The sequence below is a fragment of the Myotis myotis genome, unplaced genomic scaffold (assembly GCF_014108235.1).
Source record: "Myotis myotis isolate mMyoMyo1 unplaced genomic scaffold, mMyoMyo1.p scaffold_m19_p_12, whole genome shotgun sequence".
NCBI lineage: Eukaryota > Metazoa > Chordata > Mammalia > Chiroptera > Vespertilionidae > Myotis > Myotis myotis.
The window spans coordinates 47,795,639-47,812,708 of NW_023416316.1; the positions used below are offsets into that span (position 1 = coordinate 47,795,639).

Below are 17,070 nucleotides of genomic sequence, written 5' to 3' on the forward strand. Positions count from 1 at the left end.
CCAACTCCCTAGTCATTGCTAGGTCTCATCCCAACCTTCTCTTCCTGTATTTCTAGCCTTTCTCCCCACCTTCCACCACCCACCCTAGGCAGTTTTCTCTTTTCTTTGTGTTCCTGGAGATCTTTCTTTCTTTCTTGGAAGTTCAATCCTGTTAACAAAAAGTCTTAGTGTTACTCTTTTTTATTTTTTATTTTATTGTTGATGGTATTACAGATATTCTCCATTGTCCCACTGAACTACTTTTAACATTTTTCTCATTCTCATAATCTGTGTCATTGTAGGTTACCAGCTAGATAAAATTTTCATAGTCCTGCCACCCAAAAATTAGGTTAACTACCATTAACATTTTTTAATATCTCTACTATATTTTAATATGTGCATAAACTTAGAAATGGATAAACATGTTAGGTACATATGTGTGTATATCTCTTTTTATGTAGGATAATAGGAATACTGTTTAACCTGTCCTTTTCTGTGAACATTAACATCTTTTCGTGACAGTGAACACATTTAAACCTTATTTTTTCTTGCACTTTGGATTACTTTCATTTTGTAATCTTTGGTTTGATTTCGTATGTTTCTTGGTTTGGTTTTCAGTTTCTCCTGGACAAGTATAAAGTATACTAATAAGGTATTATGTTTCTTTTGTTTGTTCCCATTTATTTTTCATCTACATAAATAACATAGTTATTCATATACATGAATTAGGGGCCCAGTGCACGAATTTGTGCACTTTGAAAGGGACTGTGGGCCACGAAGCCAGGGTGGGCACAGGGGCGGGTCTTGGCCCATCCTCCACTCCCTCTCCTGGCCCCTCCCACCATGGGCCCCCGGTCATCTGTCGGCAGTCCCTCTCCCGTCACCGCCGCTCCCGCATGCTAACGGCACCAGCCCTGCTCGCACTTGCTGCTGGTATGGAGCGATTGGGGCCGGCGCCAGCAGCGGGTGCAAGCAGGGCGAGCGGCGACTGCTGCCCCAATTGCCCCTCAGGAGCAGGGGGAGGTGGAGAAGCCCTCGGGCATTTGGGGCCAGCAGCCACTGCTTCCACCTGCTGACAGTGCCAAGCAATTGGGACCGCCGCTGGATGCCAACATCAGATGTGAACAGCAGCTCTGGCGCTGGCAGTGGGTGCAAGCAGGGCCATTGCAGGCAGCAGGTGCGATTGGCGGTTGCCAGCCCTGATCTCCCCTCAGGAGCAGGGTGAGTTGGAGAAGCCCTGAGAGGCAATCGGGGCCGGCAGCCACTTCTCGCACCCACTGATGGTATCAAGCAATCGGGGCCGGCACTGGGCACTGGCAGCGGGTGCAAGCGGCAGCTCTGGTGCCAACCATGGGTGCGAGTGGGGCCGCCGCCAGCAGCAGGTGCAAATGTCCGGCAGGACCATGGTGCATGGGAGCAAAGAATTTTCAGTAACTACCAGAGGCTCTCTCCGATGACAGCAACTGGCGCCCCACCTTGGTCTGACGCCCCCCTCACCTACTCTACCATCCCACTGTGGCCGATGCCTGCCATGTTCCGTGTGTGCCCCTTGGTGGTCAGCGCACATCATAGCAACCCATTGTTTGGTGGTTTGGTTGTTCTGCTGTTCGGTCTTATGGAGCAATTCGGTCTGCTGTTGTATATTAGTGTTTTATATATGTAGATTTTATTGGGAATTGCTAATGTGAGGCAGAGGGAAAAAGTTCTTACTCTGTTAACAGAGCCTGTCTTCTATAAGGCTAAAATCTATATACCTCCGCTTTGTAGCACATGTACTTATAACAAAAATGTATTAATACTGCAAATGGAAAAACTTAATTTTTTTTAAATATATATATATCTTTATTGATTTCAGAGAGAAAGGGAGAAGGGGAGAGAGAGAGAAACATCAATGATGAGAATCATTGATTGGCTGCCTCCAGCAGGTGCCCTACTGGGGATGGATCCCGCAACCCAGGCATGTGCCCTTGGCCAGATTCGAACCTGGGACCCTTCAGTCCGCAGGCTGATGCTCTATCCACTGAGCCAAACCAGCTAGGGTGGAAAAACTTAATTTTAAAGCAACTGATACTATAGATATTCTTGACTTGCTGATGGAAATGCTGGCATGTTTTATTTGACTTTACAGTAACAAAATTTGGAATTTACTACACATTGGAATTTTCTCCTTTAGTAGCTATATATGAGGGTGAAAGAACAATTGTTAATTAAAGGATAATATGAGCACCTGGAGTATCCAAACTGGAGATTACTTAATTCTAATGTAAGATTAAACTTCAGTTGTTTTAACTTGGATCCCTCTGATATTGTCAATGGAGCATGAAGATAGCAGGGAAAGTATTTTACATTTTAAGATACCTTATGTTTTACAAAGTACTTTCACATTTATGTTAAATCATTCAAGAAAGGGCTTATCCCAATTTTATAGAAACTGATTCACCCAAAGCCAAAGACCTTTAAAAAAATGTTTTTTATTGATTTGAGAGAAAGAGAGAGAAACATTGGTGACCTCCCGCACACACCCCACTCGGGGATCGAACCAGCAACATTTCAAGTGCACAGGACAATGCTCAACCAACTGAGCCATACCAGCCAGGGCCAAATCCAAACACTTTTAACTCTATATACACAGTTGTAGTTATTCAAGCTGATACTACGCCAAACCTTATAAGTAACTTGGGCACTGAGTTAGTTCTGCTTAGGTCAGGGGTCAGGTTAAGGCTAATGTCCTTACAGTCTTTAACCCTAAATGAGCAGATTCATCTCATTATTTGAAGGAGGCATGCCTTTCTGTTTATTTCACTTTGAAAATACAGACTAAAAAATACGTATTTCTGAAGCAATCATTTATTTTGAATTCTTCTCACAATTTCTTAACAGATATTTGGAACAAAACAGGAGCAGTTAAATTGGTCAGGTGGTCTCCTGACAATAGTGTTGTAATGGTGACCTGGGAATGCGGAGGCTTTTCTTTATGGAGTGTGTTTGGAGCTCAGCTGATTTGTACACTTGGAGGAGATTTTGCGTGAGTCAATAAAGACAAATTTTAGATAAAATAACTCTACTATCTCTCAGACAGTACACACACACACACTCAGAAACTTTGTCATATAGCTACCATTTTGCCTTGACTATTAACCCCAAAACAATTTGTAAGGTTCAGAATTAATTTGTTCAGAATGTATTGGTACTGCAAATATCCATCCTCTTAAAACTTCCTGTTTATTCAGTAAAAATGTAGTTATTTATTGAACCTCTTTGTGTATGTGATAGCATGTTAGATTCAAGGTTGAATATGGTTCTCTTCAAGTAGCTTATTATTTAATTAGAGGCCCCGTGCACAAAATTCATGCATGGGTAGAATCCCTAGGCATAACCAGCGATCAGGGCTGATTAGGGCCTGCCAGCTGCTGGCCGGGTCCTCCCTTCGTTCCTTGTAGTTCCCTGATGGTCAGCGCATGTCATAGCAAGCGATCGGTCTTCCGGTCAAACTCCCGCGGGGACAGTTTGCATATTAGGCTTTGATATCCTATACTAGAGGCCCAGTGCACGAAATTTGTGTATGGGTACAGTCCCTAGGCCTGTGATCAGGGCCATCTTCCACAGCTGGCTTTGCCCCCCGCCACCACCCAACCCCAGTTCCCCGTTCACCGTTGGGTGATCGGTGCTTGATGGCTGGGGGAAGGGACCGAGAGGTCAGCTGTTCCTGCCCGCTCACCAGCCCCAGCCCTGCAGTGGTGACCATCAGGCGATTGGAGCCTGCTGGCTGGAGAAAGGTACCAAGAGGTGGTCAGTGCACCTCATAGTGACTGGTCCAGTGGTTCTACTTTTAGGGTCAATTTGCATATTACACTTTTATTATATAGGAGGATAGAGGCCTGCTGCATGAGTGGGGGCCAGCTGGCCTGCCCTGAAGGGGGTACCAGATGGGGTGGGAGGAGCTCGCTGAGGGGTGGGGTGGGACCGCTGGGGCAGGGGCTGCAGGGTTTACAGGCCAGCCACAACCCCGATGAGGGTGAGGGTCCCCACTGGAGGACGGTGCTGGCCTGGGCGAGGGGCCTGGGGCGGCTTATAGGCCGATCACACCCCTGATTGAAGTGGTGGGTCTCCACTGGGGGGTGGGGTAGCCTGGGTGAGGGGCCAGGGGTGGGTGCAGGCCGGCCAAGCCCCCAGCTTTGTCAGGAAGGACATCCGGAAGACGTCCAGTCAAATTAGCATATTACCCTTTTATTAGTATCTATATAATAAAAGCCTAAGCGACCATTAGACCAGAACGACCAGTTGCTATGATGTGCACCCACCACCAGGGGCAGACGCTAAAGGCAGGAGCTGCCCCCTGGTGGTCAGTGCGCTCCCACAAGGGGAGTACCACTCAGCCAGAAGCTGGGCTCACAGCTGGTGAGTGCATCGGTGGTAGCGGGAGCCTCTCCCACCTCCACAGCAGCTCTAAGGAGCAGCAAGCCAAACGGTAAGGAGCAGCGAGCAGGTGGGTGGTAAGGAGTGAGGGGTCCTGGACTGCAAGAGGGATGTCTGACTGCCGGCTTAGGCCTGTTACCAACAATCAGACATCCCCCGAGGGGTCCTGGGCTGTGAGAGGGCGCAGGCCGGACTGAGGAATCCCCCCCACCCCAGTCCATGAATTTCATGCACCGGGCCTCTAGTATGTGTGTGTGTTAATAAGCTAAGTATCCCTCCGACCATGGGTTATTTACACAGAAACGGCACCATGGCCTGGCACTGACAAAGCAACATTCGGCTTCTCCCAAGTCGGACACAGGCCCCACCACCACCCCAGAGCGACACCCCACCAAATCACAGCCGATGCTGCTGAGACCCCATGGCGCAAAATGTGGACCACAGCCCAGCCCAGAAACAGTCACTATGGGCGCCGGGTAATGACTTCACGTAGCAATGCCCAGTATTTCTTCAGCCCAAGAAAACGACTTGCTTTATAGCCAAGTGCAAACATTTTACACTTTAACCAAATGTCTGTGAGGCGTTTTCCTGTGCCTCATCTCATTTGATCCTCACAGAATTCCTGGAGAAGGTAGATTGGAGACTTGGTGGAATCCTATTTTCTTTTCATTAGCCGGAAAACAGAGATTTAAAAAATTTAGAAACTTGACCTGACTGAAAAGAAGTAAGAAATGGTGGACCTTAAAAATGACTAGGTTTTCTCACTGCACAGAATATAGTCAAGCACTGCTGCAGTTAAATCTTTTACCCTTTGTTCTCCCTGCGTGATCTGCAATAATAATCTGTTTCATGTTGATATTTACTGCTGTGTTGCTGACAGTTACCTGTAAGAGAAGTTGGGGCTGGAAAATGTTTAGCTACATCAGAAAGCAGGTCTAATGAAGCAAGTTTATTCTATATATATAAAAGTCTAAGTTGATTCATGCATGCACGATACATATAAAGCTCTTGCTGGTGCCAATCGCACACATGTGTTTCAATCTGTCATTGTCAATTGTGAATTCGGTTGACATTTCTATTATAAAGAGCAAATAGCAATATTAAAATATTTCTTCTAATTAATTGCAATGTGCATGAATTCGTGCACCCGGCCACTAGTTATATATAATTAGATGACTCTTTTTAATTAAGTTTCTATTCTCTTTTAGTTATAGGTCTGATGGTACCAAAAAAGATCCCCTTAAGATCAATTCTATGGTAAGTACTGTCTATGAAATACTGATATAGTGTGGAAAACTTGGATTTTTCTTCTTTTTCCCCCCTCACATTGGTCTGATAAAATTACAAAGCTATTTTAGTCTCAGCAAACTCTTCTCATGTAGTTCTTGCTTTGAAAAAATAAAAAGGTTGTTTTTGTTTGTTGTTTTAATCAGGAAGCTGTTCAACTTTCAGTATTCAATTTTGTTTTTTCTTAGCAAGCCCCATCATCATTGAGAACATAGTGCCATAGTGAAATGAGACCACTCTATTTCCTAAATATACCTCCATTTCTTATGTGGCTCACTAGCACCCACTTCTCATGACCTCCTTTTAACATGAAATGAAATGCTCATTGACTATTTTTCCTGGAGGACATGCTCTTGTGCATTATTTGAGCATATTTTTAGAACTTTCCATAAATGTATATCAAGAGAATTGTAGTTGCTTTCACAACAGTATTTTCATGTGTTTCTTTAGAAAGCAGTGAGGTGTAACCCGTCTTTACATAAAAGCAGTGTCTTACTGCAGTCCCTCTGCGTACCATCTCTGTGATGTTAGTGCTGAGTGCTCTACATGGGAAGAGGTTTCCTGACCTTCTGTTTCTTAAATAATTAAAATCCCCATGGGACTTGAATAGTGGTTCCTAACCTTTCACAACCAAGAACCCCAGTTGATGTCTAGTCCTACCTCCATATTTTAAAATAGGTTTTGAACAAATGCCATTTCTGTAACTGCCAGTCAGTGCTTCTGAATGGCATGCAACAGCCAGTGTTATCAGCCTCACTAAGTTATTTCAGTCACAAACTAAGACCTTAATAAGCATTTTAGTTAGCTTGTGCAACTTTTATCACGGGAAAGCAAAACTATTACACTTTTGAAATTTTGTAACAATTCTTGGACTTACCATTACTGTTTTCTTGGCCTTGAAGATTGGAAATCACTGATTTTCTTTTGTTGTTGTTGTTTTTTACTATCATGGAATTTATAGAATATTACAATTTGCTGAGCCTGGAGAATTTATTTGAACGTTTCCATTTTACAGAGGAAGAAACTTATACTCTGAAAAACCAAATAGATTGGCCAAGGTGGAGTGAAAACCCTCCACCTTGCTTCCATATCCTTCTTTACTCCATACAAACTGCACCTGTTTTGGGTGCCTTTTTTTTTTTTTTTTTTTTTTTCCCCCTCAAGCTTCAGCTAGGCCAGTGGTCGGCAAACTGCGGCTCGTGAGCCACATGTGGCTGTTTGGCCCCTTGAGTGTGGCTCTTCCACAAAATACCGACTTCTGCGCATGGGCCACGAAGTTTCAATTGCACTGTAGCGCGTGCCCGCACGTGGTATTTTGTGGAAGAGCCACACTCAGGGGGCCAAAGAGCCGTATGTGGCTCACGAGCCGCAGTTTGCCGACCACTGATAGGCAACTGGGTCTTCCTCTTTAAGGAATGTCTTTGTATTTGAGAGTCAGTTAAATTAATGGAGAAGAGTTAAGATTGATGTGTAGTGTTTTCACTATTGTAGGTAGAGAGCAGGGTTGGGGGTTTCCACTGAGACAGCTGGCATGTGGTCGATGTAGGTATTTGTAGTGGATGCAAATTCTTGTCTGGGTTGTTTGTCATAGTTTCTCTAACCTTCAAAAGTCATTAACCATGCTGCTGTTGGTTATTTCAGAATTTGAATATTTGAAGCTAAGAAAGGACAACAAACTTTTTAGTGTTTTGATTTTCCCCCGTTTTCCTTCTCTTTCTTCCTCCTCCTCTTTCTCAGAGCTGGGGTGCAGAAGGCTATCACCTATGGGTAATCAGCGGATTTGGCTCTCAAAACACTGAAATTGAGCCTGAGCCCAAGAGTATAGTTAAACAGCCTGGCATTCTGCTGTTTCAGTTTATCAAGAGTGCACTCACCGTAAACCCTTGTATGGTAAGTTTATTTAATTATAACTGTTTTTGGGTGGTGTTGTGTTTTTTTTTAGTGGCTTTCATATTAGAATCAGACTTTTCCTAGGACACACATGTGTTGAGTATACTCTTAAAATTGGCATATTATCTTCTTTTGTATATTTTCTGTGATTCTGTATTGTTTTTTTAAATTGCTATTAAATTTACACCAAAATTTTATTTTTGAGCTACTGTTGTTTTTTTAAAAGAAAGGGTCACAAGCAACTTGAGGAAAAGCAGTGTTTACAGATTTACTTAAATAACTTGAATAAAATTTAGTCTTTATCTCAGTAGCATTTCCCAAAGTGTGTTCCAGCAGGCTTTATGAGAAATATCCATAGCAATTACACAGGATAAGAAAAAGTTATGTTATGTGTGAAATAAGGGAGTTAAAGCTGTAGCGATTTCTTCATTGTGGGTCTCCAGGGCCTTTCCATGCTAGTGGACATTATGCAAGTCCAGGAGCTGGTGTATAAAAACCAGTTCCCAAGCTTATGTAACTATGAAATGTTAAGGAATACATTGAAGAAAATATGCCTAGGAACCTGTTTTGCGAAATATTCCCCCAAATTATAATGTAAATTCTTAATGTTTTACCAGTCTGAAATAACATATATTAATATTATATACTAGAGGCCCGGTGCACAAAAATTTGTGCACTCTGTGGGTTGGGGGGCGTCCCTCAGCCCGGCCTGTGTCCTCTCGCAGTCTGGGACCACTTGGGAGATAACGACCTGCTGGCTTAGGCCTGCTCCCGGGTGGCAGAGGGCAGGCCTAATCCCTAGGTGCAGCCCCTGGTCGGGCTCAGAGCAGGGCCGATTGGGGAATTGGGGCGCCACCCCCTGTCATGCACAGAGCAGGGCGGATTGGGAGGTTGCGATGCCACCCTCAGTCACGCTCAGGGTAGGGCCGATTGGGGGGTTGGGGCACCACCCCGTCACACTCAAGGCAGGGTCGATGGGGAGATTGCTCCGCCACCCCCGTCACGCACAGAGCAGGGCCCAACAGGGGGGTTGGGGCTCCATACCCTGTCACACACAGAGCAGGGCCGATCAGGGGGTTGGGGAGCTCCCCCCTGTCACGCACAGACCAGGGCCGATCAGGGGGTTGGGGAGCTCCCCCCTGTCACTCACAGAGTAGGGCTGATAGGGGAGTTGGGGCACCGCCCCCTGTCACCCACAGAGCAGGGCCGATCAGGGGGTTGGGGTGCCGCCACTCTCACACTCAGGGCAGGGCCGATGGGGAGGTTATGGCTCTATCCTGTCACACACAGAGCAGGGCCCGTGGGGTGGGGGGTTGGGGCGCAGCACCCTGTCACACACAGAGCCGCAGGGTGATCAGGGGGTTGGGGAGCTCCCCCTATCAGGCACAGAGCAAGGCCGATCAGGGGGTTGGGGCGCCTTCCCCTGTCAGGAACAGAGCAGGGCCGATAGGGAGGTTGTGGCCCCGCCCCCTGTCACACACAGAGCCGCAGGGCAATCAGGGGGTTTGGGCGCTGCCCCCATCACGCTGATCCTGGTGCTGGGAGGCCTCGTGGCTCCACTGATCCCGGTGCTGGGAGGCATATTACCCTTTTACTATATAGAATAGAGGCCTGGTGCATGGGTGGGGGCTGGCTGGTTTGCCCTGAAAGGTGTCCTGGATCAGGGTGGGGGTCCCCACTGGGGTGCCTGGCCAGCCTGGATGAGGGGATGATGGCTGTTTGCAGCTGGTCACACACCCTTCAGGGTGGGGGTCCCCACTGGGGTGCCTGGCCAGTCTGGGTGAGGGGCTAAGGGCTGTTTTCAGGCTGGGACTGAAGCTCCCAACTGCTCCTTTTTTTCTTTTTCTTTTTTATTCTGGGCCAGCTTTAGCTCTGGCTCCAGCTCTTAGGCCTCCGCTCCTGAAAACAGGTATCTGGTTTGTTTAGGTTCTATAATCGAAACTCTGTATCAACTCCAGCTCTGAGATCCCGGCGGGATGAAAGCAGGTTTCTGGGGTTTTGTTTAGCTTCTATATTTGTAACTATGTTTCAAACTGCAGGCTCAGAGGCCTGCAAGGCAGGTGGGGAACATTGGTTTCCTCCGTCACTGAAGCAAGCAAGCCTCATGTTAGTTTCAAGCTGCCTGGCTGCCAGCCGCCATCTTGGCTGGCAGTTAGTTTGCATATCTCGCTGATTAGCCAATGGGAAGGGTAGCGGTCGTACGCCAATTACCATGTTTCTCTTTTATTAGGATTGTTAATATGTAATAATAGTATATATTACATGTTAGGAGTGCATATCTAAATATCTGCCACCAATGGGTTTTAAAATATTTGGTGCAGCTAAAATTTACAATACATGTACAAAGAATGTGGACATAGCCTGAATCTTTTATCTTACTACTATAGTTGAAGAATAAGGATGCCCAGAAAAACAGAGTATTTCTTGTTTTCCCCATCCCAAATAATAATTTAAAAGCACCATTGAGCTTTATGTCAAGACATTTGTACTACAAGGGGACAGTGAGGATCTCTGGGGCACTAATCTGATTTGAATAGCCAGTGAAGAATCTTGCCTGTGTTGGAGAACACTGGTCTTTGATTGAAAACCAGGGCATAATCATTAAGAAAAGAAACTGTCATATTTGTCTAAATATCCTCGGAACTTGACACAGTCCTTGGCACTAACCAAGCATTTACCAAGTGATCATTGAATTGTTCCAAACCAGGACCACGGACTTAGCCTGTCCTTCCTCCTCCCGTGGCTTAAAGATCCTCCAGCATCATGTTACCCCATCCCCAACCCACCCCTTCCTGCCATGTGGGCACAAGTGAGCACACACACAAGCTGTTCAACCAGACATGTTCTCTTACCACCGTTCATGAGGCATTTTATATGAAACTAACTCATAAACTTAGATAATGAGTAGTTAGGTTTAGTTTTCAGATGGACAGTCTCATAGCATTGCCATGTTGGAGTAGTAATCAAAGATACTGCTATAGCAGTTGCAAACCTGAGCATGTTTTGGAATCTATATGACAAAAGGACTTAAAATTTTCATTTACACTGGGAAGCAAGTATTGAAATATAATAGTACATTAGATCATTTTGTAGTCGTGTCTTCTGTGAGGAAAATGACCATTAAGATATATGGTACATTTCCTGTAATAAAACTGAATTTACGTACTTACTTACTTTCCCCTACCTAATACTGAGTTGTTTTTATTTCCTTCTTTGCCCTGCTGCTTCCTTTTTTCCCCCTCATCTAGAGTAACCAAGAGCAGGTGTTGCTTCAGGGGGAGGATCGATTGTACTTGAACTGTGGAGAGGCCTCACAAACTCAGAACCCCAGGAGTTCTTCAGTTCACTATAAGCCCAGCTCGTTGGCAGAGGGCGGTTTTGAGTCTCAGAGTTTAAGCACTTTACTCGGACATCGACATTGGCATGTGGTCCAAGTAAGTCTTCATTGGCTGTTGACTTATCCTTGGTAAGACAGCACCTGGAGCAGATTTTTAAATATTTCCTCTGTTGCTTTAGAAAACTGAGAACTTTTTTGACCTTTTTGACTGTCATGTCTCTCTTTTGCTTTTCCATGTTCTTGTTTTCTTGTCTTCTGCTTCCTTTCTTTCCACTTGACATAGAGCATATTACCACCCTCTTTAAGTCCTTTAACAGTAAGCAGTTTCAAAAATAGGAAGTTTATGTTTTGCCCTCTTACTGAGCAAAACTGTTTTACTTCCAAACTTTTTGGGGGATATAAATTTAGCTCTGTAAATTTGCATAGGCAAAAATGTAGTAATTTCACGGAAACTAACAGTATTGATTAGTACCCTGTGCAGCAGCTGACCTTGTAGTCCTTGGGACATAATGAGTTTAATTGTTTGACTTTAAACCAAATTTGCAGACTTCTGGTCAGTACAGAACTTTATTGTTACTAATTTTGTTATTACTTAATCTTATTCCAAATTATTTACTCATTCTACAACTTTAAATTAGTTTCTTATAGTAATTCTGATAAATTGGCATTTAATATGAAAATTTTGAATTTTGATACCAAATAAAATTAGTTTAATCAATAAATTGAAGTTTCTTGAAAGAAACTTTAATATACAATTTCAGACCTGAGAGTGTTCTTTCACCTTTTGATATCAAAATGCCTTAGGTACATCAGTGCCTACTCTTGAATTATGGTTTTAGTCAGTTTCTCTTTCCACAGTTCTTTGCCTTCTATATTCTGTACTCTTCCCTCACTAGCTTACTTCAGCTCCCATGTCACTTTCAGTTGACTCTGAATAGAGATAATGAGAGACAGAAGAATGGTCATTAGGTGAAAAATTAAAGGAAGAAAATCTCCTACATTGACATGTGGTATACACTAAAATATAAAGTGTATTTAACTTACATTAGTAAAATCAAACAATGTGCATACCATTTTATAATTAGTAACAATATTTAAATAAAACTGCATCAGCTACTTCCTTGACTAAAATTTTCCACTGCTCCCTTCTCTCCTATAGCCATTTCTCTGCTATTTTCATTTCCCCATACTTTGAACTATTCATTCTACACTGACCTAGCATCAATGCCAGTTCTGCCTAGCCAGGTCTGTGTTGCCAGAGAGCCAAGTAGAGCAGAGGATCAAAGAAGGTAGGTCTGGAACTCAAAAATCCCTCAGGCAATAACAAAAATTGAATTTCCTTCCAGCTCAAAAATTCAGTGATTCTGTGATTCTTAACCATCTATGAAGTATCCCATATTAGAATCCTTTAACACTGATTTTACAACTTTAGACGAAGTAGGTACTAGCAAGATTCTTGTCATTCTATTCTTCAGATACCGATAGTATTTGGAAAAATGAACTCGTTTAACTCTAGCTTTACCTAATTTCTTTCAGTTCCTTAAAATTCATGAAAATAATGCCAGGGTTGTACTCCCACAACAATTAAGTTATAATGGACTCATAGAATTTTTAGAGCTGGGAGGACCTCAGAGATCATGTAGTCCAACTGGATTTTATACATGAGGAACTGAGCCTCAGGGAAGTTAGGTGAGTTGCCGAAGGTCACACAGCAGAGTAGTGTCAGACTTGTTCTTACCATAATGTAAGCTAAAGTAATAGTCTAACCTATTTCAAAACCTAGGTACTAAATACTGAATCATGTAATATGTTGCTGACCTTGAGCTAAAACCTAGAATGTGCCTTTTTGGCAATGTTTTTACTTGGATTTACCCTGTATTTTGTTTGCTGCCACTCCAGCTACATGAGTCAGTGCAGTGTGGTGATGTTTTGGTGGGGTGTTTTACAATGTTCATGTAATTTCATGCTTTACTTTTCAGCTCCTTAGCCATTAGTAATGATTTTCTGAAGAAACAGAGGTCAAGACAACATTCTCCCTTCAACATATGCTCTTGTCTAGGATAAATGCCCACTTACTCCATCGGAGTGGCTTTGTTTGTATGCTTTTTGTACAGCCAGAGTTCATCAAATAGGCTCCGGCTAATTCTGCTGCTCTGTCTGTTCCTCATCTGGATAACTGGGTGTTTTGTTTAAGTTTTCTCCCTTGTGTTTGTTAGTTTCCTGATCAGAAGATTCTATGTTATGTTTTTTCCTTTAACTAAAACATCACAGATACTTATCAGAAGCAGGGTTGGTAGTTGCTGGTAGAGATGGTGTTTGTTTGTTTTAATTTAGTTTCCCTAGCTACACATTTTTTAAAAATTTGAAAGTAGTTTGTTGACAGATGGAGCACAAATAATATGAAATTAAAAACAAAAATAACAACAGTATGCTTGTGGTATTAGGGTATGTTCCTTCTTTGATTGCCATTTATTTTAATACTCAGCATTTTGTGTAATATAAATGTTTATTTCTGAAAGGTGCACGAATCATTACCATCCAGTGTTCTGAAATGTTGGTTTCCTAGTTAACCTGGCTAACTATTTGGAAAGAGTAAGCTTCATGAAATGTGGGAGATAAACACCTACAATGTGTTAAGCATGTCAGCAGCAAGGATTCTAAAGGCTATTTTATTTATAAATGATTTACTCTTATTCCTCTGTACCAGGTGTGGTGTTGGCACAGATCAAATCTTCTAGGAAGAGGGCTCTCACAGTCTCACCAGTTACAGACAGAAGTGGGTCTAGGCAGGAGACAGGGTTTTAGCAGAATGACTTTAAGGGAAAAAAATTAGGTTCTTTGAGACTGAAGAGAATCCTAAGAATTTACGAGTAGAGATTCTGTACCTCAGCACTCAGTTTCTCAGTGGTCGGGCATGACTTTGGGCCTGAGTATGGAATCCTGACCTGAGTTTCTGCAGTTTTTGTTAGCTGCTGCTTTTCCTTACTTCTGCCTTTTTTTGTTCTCAGTATTAGGGGCAGAGCTCAAAGTTCAGGTGGCACAGATCAGTAAAGGTGACCTACTGGGGTAAAAATAAAAGTTTTTATTATTTTATGACATCTTCAGATACAAAACTACATGAGTAATAAAGCACTTTGAGTTTTGAAAATAAACCATTTGTGGCACCCCAGAGACTTTTGAGGTTTGAAAGAATAAACTGTTTCTTACAGATATTCATCAGAGTGTGATCATAAAAGATTTAACCTAGGTTTCCATGATTAGAAACTCCTCGTGTTGGCACCCATCTTGCGCTCTACCCACCCACACATTTCATAAATGCTTATGAAATACCAAGATATTGGGGAAGGGGATCCTTTTAGTGTCACTGGTGGCTGGCCCAGTTATATTCCAGATACATCCTTCAGGTGACTGTTTTCTTCATCCAAAAAAAAATTTTGCTTACAGCCTCCTACAAAACTACTTTCATCTTTTATTTTGCCACCTGTTCATGACCTTCGATTATCATTATTCTGAACTAATTTCATCTATCAAGTGAGTTTTATTATTGGGCTGAATAGTATGGCATATCCGTTAAGATACAAGTTAAGCATTCTTCAAGCATATATTGTGACACCTTTATCTTTTTTTTTTTTTTTTTGTAATATATTCCATTGATTTTTTCACAGAGAGGAAGGGAGAGGAATAGAGAGCTAGAAACATCGATGAGAGAGAAACATCAGTCAGCTGCCTCCTGCATACCCTCCACTGGGGAAGTGCCCGCAACCAAGGCACATGCCCTTGACCAGAATTGAACCTGGGACCCCTCAGTCCGCAAGCCGACTCTCTATCCACTGAGCCAAACCAGTTAGGGCTGACACCGTTATCTTTAATTCCAGCACTGGAGTTAAATTTTTCTAATGTACAAACAGCTAGTAATTTATTTAGAATATAGGTTGGCTTACTAAATAACAAGTGAAGTCTAACAAGTGGTTTTATAAATAAACTTTGTCCACGTTAATGCAGATGTTTTCAGCATATTATTTTTACTTGGTTTCGTTTTATCTTCATATCATGCAAAGAATCCCACTGGATTGATGACATTTTCTTGGCTTTTTAATTTGGCTTTCTTTTTTTTGAATATGTAATACTTTTTCTTTGAGTAAAATGGATATAAAGTTAAATAAATTGAAGGTTCTCTTTTTCCAAGATCAGAAGATTCTTTCCTTGTTCTCTCATTCTGTTAATTTTCACCACTATTCACCACATGCTCATGAAAATGTCTTAATCAGTAGGCTAGTGAAAAACATCACAGTCTCTGTAAAGCTATAATTTACTTAATCTACATTGATAGCTCATAGAGAATTCGTTAAGTTTAAAATTCTTATTGGAGTGATACAAAGACCCCATGTACACAGATGTAAGAAAGACAACATGAGGCATTTTTACTGTTTAGGTTGCAGATAAAGAGTTAATATGGGTAATATACTAAAAGTTCTTATAAATGAGTAAGTTGAACACCTCAATAAGAAATGGTAGCTTACACACAATATTACATGTACATGGATGTTGGTTTAGAGATAGAGTAAAAACTACCCAGTGGTTAGCCCTGAGCAATGATATAACAGGAGCATTTCTTTTATAAGCATGCATTGCTTTTTTATTCAGAAATGAAAAAATATAAAAATAATGAAAACAGAGCTCTTGCAGGGGCTCTAATTTTATTAGGTAAGGTTGTTTTGAGGACAGGTCCGATCAGCAAGCCCAAACTGTAGATAACATCTACACAATGCTTGGTGGCCCTGTGGGTGCATCTCTAAAAATCTTTTGTCAGTCCATGTTTGCTGAGTATTGAATATTTAAAACAAGCAAAAACTGTAGAGTCAAAAGATAAAGAAAAGCCTGGTGTCTAGAAACTTAGAATGAAATGACTGAGAGAGAAGATGTGAAATACTGGCTGGTATACAAATGGTAAATGCCAAGTACTCTGCTAGTAATACCCATATTTGGACACTCTTTAAACATTGTATAAGAAAATGAATCTTGCCGAAACCAGTTTGGCTCAGTGGATAGAGCGTTGGCCTGCGGACTGAAAGGTCCCAGGTTCGATTCCGGTCAAGGGCATGTACCTGGGTTGCGGGCACATCCCCGGTAGGAGATGTGCAGGAGGCAGCTGATCGATGTTTCTCTCTCGTCGATGTTTCTAACTCTCTACTCTCTCCCTTCCTCTCTGTAAAAAATCAATAAAATATATTTTAAAAAAAAAAGAAAGAAAAAGAAAATGAATCTCATATTGTAACGTTAATGCTTTAAGGTTTAAATTCATTTCATAAATCTTACCAAACTAATGTGTTATTTTCTTTAGATTTCCAGCACCTATCTAGAGACCAATTGGCCTATACGGGTAAGTTACTTTGTTGGTGTTAACTTTCATTGGATAGCATTTGCTGTTAAGAGGCATTCTGGGAACTGACCCTTTCACTAAGTGCATTAATAAAAGTAAAGATTTTAATACTTGATCCTTTTTACATTGTTAGTGTATAACATCTATAATTTACTTAAATGTAAGTTGTATATAAATACATAGATCTTTAAATTTTACATTTCATTTATTAATAGTCAGTTTGCCTGGTGCAATGCTAAGCTCTTGATATATAATAACGAATATAGGTTTGTAAAGAAGAGTTTTTAATTATTCTTCTTTAATCAGTTTTCAGCGATTGATAAGCTTGGACAGAATATTGCTGTGGTTGGCAAGTTTGGTTTTGCACATTACTCTTTACTCACCAAAAAATGGAAACTTTTTGGAAACATTACCCAGGTTAGTCTTTTTTAAATTAAAAATTGATTTCTTAAAGTAAAAGAAGACTACAGTATGAAATAACTACAATATAAATCACTGTTTGCTTATTTAGAAATAAAATCAAATATTAAGTGATGTTGGATTATGTATGAGTCAATTCTGATAAAGTGTTTGATACTTTATGATTTTGTATTGAGATAGTTGGTTTGTCTTTCATTTTCTTTAAGATCAGAGACTATAACTTTTTAACTTGAGGATTTACTTTTACATCCTAGATTGAGTTCATCAGATATCATCAGGATATATTTCCACAAAATTTGAGATCATTTCTCTGCTTGTCTTATGTGCATGTGATATGAATATTTGGGTAGCATACAAATGC

At 41.8% G+C, this 17,070-nt stretch overlaps 1 protein-coding gene across 14 annotated transcripts in view; it reads left to right on the top strand.

Annotated features, from left to right (window-relative positions):
• RIC1 (RIC1 homolog, RAB6A GEF complex partner 1) overlaps positions 1-17,070 on the top strand; it is a 120,582-nt gene that overhangs the window by 81,521 nt on the left and 21,991 nt on the right. For 12 of the 14 annotated variants that reach the window (XR_004971303.1, XM_036331081.1, XM_036331080.1 and 9 more), the window contains 6 exons: positions 2,860-3,004; positions 5,604-5,652; positions 7,420-7,572; positions 10,821-11,006; positions 16,251-16,289; positions 16,596-16,706. Coding sequence is in view for 13 of the 14 variants with exons in the window: in XM_036331081.1 (XP_036186974.1) it covers positions 2,860-3,004; positions 5,604-5,652; positions 7,420-7,572; positions 10,821-11,006; positions 16,251-16,289; positions 16,596-16,706 (683 nt within the window). In the remaining variant the exon portion in view is untranslated. The remainder of the gene's footprint in view (positions 1-2,859; positions 3,005-5,603; positions 5,653-7,419; positions 7,573-10,820; positions 11,007-16,250; positions 16,290-16,595; positions 16,707-17,070) is intronic. The other 2 variants (XM_036331086.1, XM_036331084.1) reach the window with 1 other exon arrangement.